This window comes from Lepidochelys kempii, chromosome 1, assembly GCF_965140265.1.
Source record: "Lepidochelys kempii isolate rLepKem1 chromosome 1, rLepKem1.hap2, whole genome shotgun sequence".
In the NCBI taxonomy this organism is placed as follows: Eukaryota; Metazoa; Chordata; order Testudines; family Cheloniidae; genus Lepidochelys; species Lepidochelys kempii.
This window is the reverse complement of record NC_133256.1, coordinates 154561041-154567040: the sequence shown is the minus strand read 5'-3', so window position 1 is coordinate 154567040 and position 6000 is coordinate 154561041. Positions and strand designations below refer to the sequence as shown.

General features: G+C 41.8%; 1 protein-coding gene across 10 annotated transcripts in view; it reads right to left on the bottom strand.

Moving 5' to 3' along the window:
* KDM6A (lysine demethylase 6A) overlaps positions 1-6000 on the bottom strand; it is a 280386-nt gene that overhangs the window by 61472 nt on the left and 212914 nt on the right. For all 10 annotated transcript variants that reach the window (XM_073359011.1, XM_073358944.1, XM_073358964.1 and 7 more), the window contains 2 exons: positions 3392-3493; positions 1811-2206 (listed from right to left, as the gene is read on the bottom strand). In XM_073359011.1, coding sequence (XP_073215112.1) covers positions 1811-2206; positions 3392-3493 — 498 coding nt within the window. The remainder of the gene's footprint in view (positions 1-1810; positions 2207-3391; positions 3494-6000) is intronic.

Sequence of the window (6000 nt, the reverse complement as noted above, 5' to 3'; positions counted from 1 at the left end):
CAAGGATTCTTCCCATCATTTAGTTCCTTTTTAAAATTTTAATGTTCATTATGAACCTGGCAAGCCAAGTAAACTAAATAGTTCTCTCTTTTATTCTGTTAGCCAAAAAACAGACAAGACCCTCCTCATACCTGCTTTCTGCACAAAAATTATTTCCTATCTATTAGACATTAATGTCAAAAAAGAACTTAATCGCTGATTTAACATTGTTTTAATTTTAAAGTGACTTTTGTACCTGTGGAAAATGTCAGAACCCAGAAACTTCAGCTACTTATTCACAACATAGCTGCAATACAAGCAGAGAGTGGCAGTGCAGGCTTGCCCGCACAAAACCACCAATCCTTCTTAGCCTTGTCTTGGAAACACCATCTCTAGGGCAAGTTCTGGGCCAATTCATTCCTTGGCTTCTTTGCTGAGCTTATCAACAAGGGTGTCAATTATTATGCAGACACCTACCTAGTAAGAAATGAACTGATGCCACAGACTTATTTCACACAGGATGTAGAAAAGCCATTTTGTACCAGTGACATTTTTTTCATACCCAACCAAGTCTAACTTGGGCAAGAGACAATAAGACTGTAAGTCAATCCTATAAACACTGGTTCCCAGTTACAATGTTAATATACTAGTAGGTTTTTACAATTAGCCTATCAAGTTGCTTCAGAGCAAATCTAGTTGCTTGTGCAACGCACAAGATGTTCCTGCTACTTTCTCATTTTATTTTGTAAAATTGTATACGTATTGAAGCTGCCAGGCTGTAATACAGCCAGCACTACAAAATTATCTGAGTTTCGATTAAGTAACTTGCAATAATCTGTAATTAAAAACCTTACACCAATAAACAGTGTTGATCAACAAGAAAGCAGTTTCCACACTACAGTGCAATTCTAAAGTTTTAGGTATTCCTGAAATTGGTCACACCACCTGTCCACTAAAACAAAATTACATGTCTGGAAAGTCTTCCTGTAGAACAGCTTACTGATTTCAATACAGAAGTCTTGTGGGATTGAGAGTGAATAAACTGTTAGTTTGCAAGTAAAGTAGGCTTTTCCTCCATGTCCCCAAAACAAATTCTCTAAAAATCAGAATTATACATTAGGATCTTCATGCTCTCTGTTGTGAGATTGAGATATACTGGTACTAAATCTCTACTGAGATTGTTACTGTAAAATATTATTTCTGATGTTTTCTTATGGCCTTTCAACAAAAATGATTTAGAATGATTAAAATAAGATGACAACATAATTTCAACAATGGCTATAACATTCGGCTCACTCATGGGTGGTGCGTGAACCCCCCCACATGGGAGACTAGCCCCCTGCCTCTTCTGCCTGAGGCCTCGCTCCTACCCCACCCGCCCCTTGCTCGCCAGAGCCAGAGGATCCCCAGGCCCCAAACACAGCCAGAGGAGCCCTGGCCAAGCCACCCCGAGCCCTGGCCTGCCTGCCGCAGCCACCCCAAGTCCTGGGCTGCCAGTAAGCCCAAACCCTGGCCCGCCAGCTGGCTCAAGCACCAGCTCGTCCACCCCAGATGTTCCAAGTCCCAGGCTGCTGGTTGGCCCAAGCCCAGGGCGTCCCGAACCCCAGCTGGCTTTGAGGGAGAGATGGAGCTGATTTAGAAGCTGATTTAGCTGCTATTTTAACAATAACGTATAATGGGTAGCTTTAATCAGCTGTAAGAATTTATCATCTGCATATGTTTAATCAACTTTTGAAAACAGAAAGCATGTGTTTTACAAAAGAAAGATGTCAAAAAGTGATTTAGACAGTACTTTGCTCACTTTATTGGATTAATAACGTGAATTGTATACCTGAGTGGAGTTAGATAGTTGGTTTTTCCACGGCTCCTCTGCGCTGCTGGTCAGGTTTGTGCGGTTATGAGGTAGAGAGAGTGCGTTTCGCTGCAGGTAAGGCACATTTCCATTACTTCCACTTCCTGTTATGTGATTATTGCCTATCAAAATAGCGTCTGTACTACCCAGCGTTCTTGGTGTGCTGCAGGGAACTGGGCCTGCTGGAAAGGGTCCATTAGCCATAGGCTGCCCAGGGCAAGCCGGACGGATTCCATGCTGAGTGACATTAGGCACTCTGGTTAAAGCAACTTGAGGCTGCTGACCAGAGACAGAGTTTGTAGGCAGTGATGAGTCAGTTGTTGGCCCATTAGAAATTCCAGTAGATCGTACCTGTGCAACTCCTGTTTGCCTCATCTAATGAAAAATTAGTAAGACAAAAGAATAAAGTTAATTACATAATTAAGAGACTACAGTAAAAGCTTTTTTATCTGGAATGTTGGGAGAATGGAGGGGTACCGGTAAGTGAAAAATTAACAAAGAGGGAGGGAGTTTGGGTGTGAGAGGGGGCTTGGGGCATGGGAGGGGATGCAGTGTGCTGGACCAGGGCAATGCTCATCTCAGGTGGCTTCTCACAAGTGGCGACATGTCCCAGCTGCTCCTACGTGGAGGCACAGCAAGGCAGATCTGCATGTTGCCTCCACCTGCAGGCGCCACCCCCGCATCTCCTATTAACTGGGGTTCCCGGCCAATGGGAGCTGCAGAGCCAGGGCACAGTATGGGGCGGGATGGGGGCAGCCTGGGAACATCAGGGACATGTCGCCCCTTCTGGGGAGCCACGCAGAGCTAGGTAGCGAATGTGCTGGCCCTATGTCAACCAGACTATAAACTGGACTTTCAATGAAGATCAGAAATGCCGGTTTGTAGAGCTTTTCTGTTTGTAAAGTGCCGAATAACACAGTTGTTCCTGTATATAAATATTGTGTACTGTTAATTTATTTTTACTCTATTGTTTCAAGTAAAGTTTGGTTGAAATTATGTTAATTTTATTCAACTTTTTTTTTTTTTTTGTAGCTTAGAAACCAGGTTCCTTCCAGTTTGTGCTGAATGGCAGAGCTGACATGCTCACAAATGGTGAGTGAATTTTAAGGTATAGTTATTGAGGGCAGACTTTTCTTCTAGGAAAGCCATAAAGAGACAGACAGATAGAATTAGGCTTTTACAATTGGACACACAAATATAAGAGAAGTGAGCAACAGACAGGAATGAGAGGTCTTTTGACAACTTACGACAAATGCTCATTTCGTAACTAGACTGTTTCTCAAACTTTGTCAGTCAAACAACTGACCAGAAAACAAATTAAAAAATTGGTTAATCATCATCTCTGGTAGTCCTACAATACAAAACAGCTAATGATGAATGTCTTTCAGCCAGTAAACATCAATCACAGTAAATGAAATGTCAAAGAAAACAGAAGATGTTATGTAAACTAGTAAATAGGGCACGAAAGTGTATACAGTACGAATAATTCGGGTTCAAAAAGAAAACAGAATGCGCCACTGATGCAAGTACTGAAAATTAGAAAAATATTTCTGCTCGCACCTGCTGGTGTTGCTGCATCAAGACAAACTGACTCTCCAGCTGTTCCAGCATAAGTTTCTGTGCTGGATTTAGATTTCTGTTTGCACGCAGCTGTTCCAAGTCCTGGAAAAAAAAACACTGCAGCATTATTTAGAATCATTCAACTTAGAACTGATTAAAAAGCTTCCTGATAACAATACTTAACACTGCCAGTACAAGTAAGGCTTCTGAAACTGAGAAAGTATAGCACAAAAGCTCCTAAAAGGACCAAACCCCTTTCTATAATCCACTGTTATACTAAAAACTCTATATAAGCATCTCTTATCTACTTAAGCTGAAAAAGACTTGATTATCTCAGTATATGTTATAAAACAGTACTGTACACAGTTCTTAAGTGTTCAATATGATTAAAGTACGTTTTTGCCGTGAAAGAATGTTAAATTCATAAAGTTCTTAAAATGTATACAACTCTTGACAACACACATTCTGTAATTTTCTCCTGTGTTATTCTTGCACTATGATACAAATCTCAAAATTGTCAATCCATTTTATATAAGAAAATCATTCTGTGTGAACTCTCACACTAAAATGGGAAAGAGCCAAATATACACAATCTTTACCTTAGAGAACAACAGATACAAGACTGAGCAGTTTTATAACTGAGGCGATAAACACTTACTTTAGTGCTAAAAATGTTTGTGAAATGTCCTCTCTATTTTCATTTAAGCTGCTGAGCACATAGTATTCATATTTTAACTCTTAAGAAAATCCATAGATATATTACGAAGAACGAATAGCTACCATAGTTGACTAATCAGGTTGTATGTTAATACATAATTGTTGAAGATATGAGACAAAGTGGATGTTGGAAAAGAAATACCTCAAAACATAAACTAGATAAAACAAGAGCCAGAAGTCCCAAACTGGTTACTTACCTGTACAGAAACTGTGCTTCTTCAAGGTGTGTGGTGCACATATACATTCCACTATAGATGTATGTGCACCCAATGCACTTGAGTCTGACACTTTTGCCAGCAGTACTAGCAGGTGGCGCATGGGCCTGTGTTATCCTTTTGCACTGATCTAAGGGTACCAAGGGGAGTGGTGACCACCTCCCTCTCCATTCTTTTGTACCAAAGGAATTTAATACCCAAAGCAGAGGAGAAAGTGGGAGGCTTGTGAAATGTGAATGTGAACAACACATCATGAAGAATAATAGTTACCGTTCAGGTAAGTAGACATTTTTTTTTTTGCCTTAAAAGTGATTGTGCTCATATACATTGCATTGTTGGTGAATCACCAGCAGCTTTCTTACAGGTAGTGGGACTTTGGATTACTTGAAGAGAGACTGAAAGGGTATGTCTATACTCCATTGAAAGCCTGAGCTTAACCTGACCCCCCCCTTGTGTTTACATTGCAATTGCACGAACCCAGGGCTTGGACCCAGGGTCCCAGGACGCTGCAGGGCTGGAGGGTCTGAGCTTGAGTTAAGCTAGGAACCAGGGTCCAAGTCCTATAGCTCTGCAGTGTAAACACAGCCCCGCTTGATTCGGGTCCTGGGAGTCAGTCGGAAGTTTCCCACAATTCCATGGGACAACTTCTTTAGTCCTCTACAGCCTAATAATCTGCAATCCACTCTATTGAAAAAGGAAGCCACCCCCATCTTTGTGAATGGCAGCTCAGGTCAGCGTTAACCCATTCTCTTCTGATCACCGATCTGCAAGCACACTACCAGGCAGCCTCGTGGGTCTGCAATGGAAAGCGAACTGATCAAGTATTTTGCAAAGCGAGCTGCTTCCTGGTAACATGCAGGGCTCGCAGTAACGTTTTCCCCGTTCCTAAGACTGACTTGCCAAAATTGGCATGATCTTTGGAAGCTTGAGTAATAGTTTAATGTCTGGAGAAGTATGCAGAGATGGCCATGTTACTGCTTTGCAAATATCCACTTGCAGGAATGTTGCTCAAAAAGACAAGTGAAGGGGAACGAGAACTAGTGGAGTGGGCTGTCATCCTTGCTGGAGTAGACACCTTTGTCAGACTGCAGCAAAGACTGATACAGATAGAAATCCAAAGCAAGATATGCTGGGCTGTAACAAGTTGCCCTTTAATACTTTCAGCATAGGCTAGAGAGAGTCGGGAAGTAGATCTGAAAGACTTTGTGTAGTCCAGGGAAAGTGCCCAAAGCCCTCCTAACAGTCACGGTATGAAGCTTTTCTTCAGCCTTGGAAGAATGAGGCTTCAGAAAGAACACTGGAAGATAAATAGTCTGGTTGAGGTGGAATACCATTTAAGGCATAAACCAAAGGTGCAGCCTAAGAGAGATCATGTCTTTGTCAATGGTCAAAGTTAAAATTCCCTCCAAGACAATGGCTATTGGGCTGACATCGTTAAGGCACGTCACTTTCATAGCCAACCTTACACGAGTGAGTGATGTGGCCAGCATCAAACCCAGCTGCCGTTGACTACTCTAACTCAATGGATCAGGTACCCATTTTGCAGCTGGGTAAACTAGAGATGGCCTTTCAGTGTGGTATCACGCAAGATTTGAACACACAACTTTCAGGATTGTAGTTAAGTACTGTAACTACTTGGCCACCTCATGTGGAATACTGTAAAAGGAGGGTCTGCTA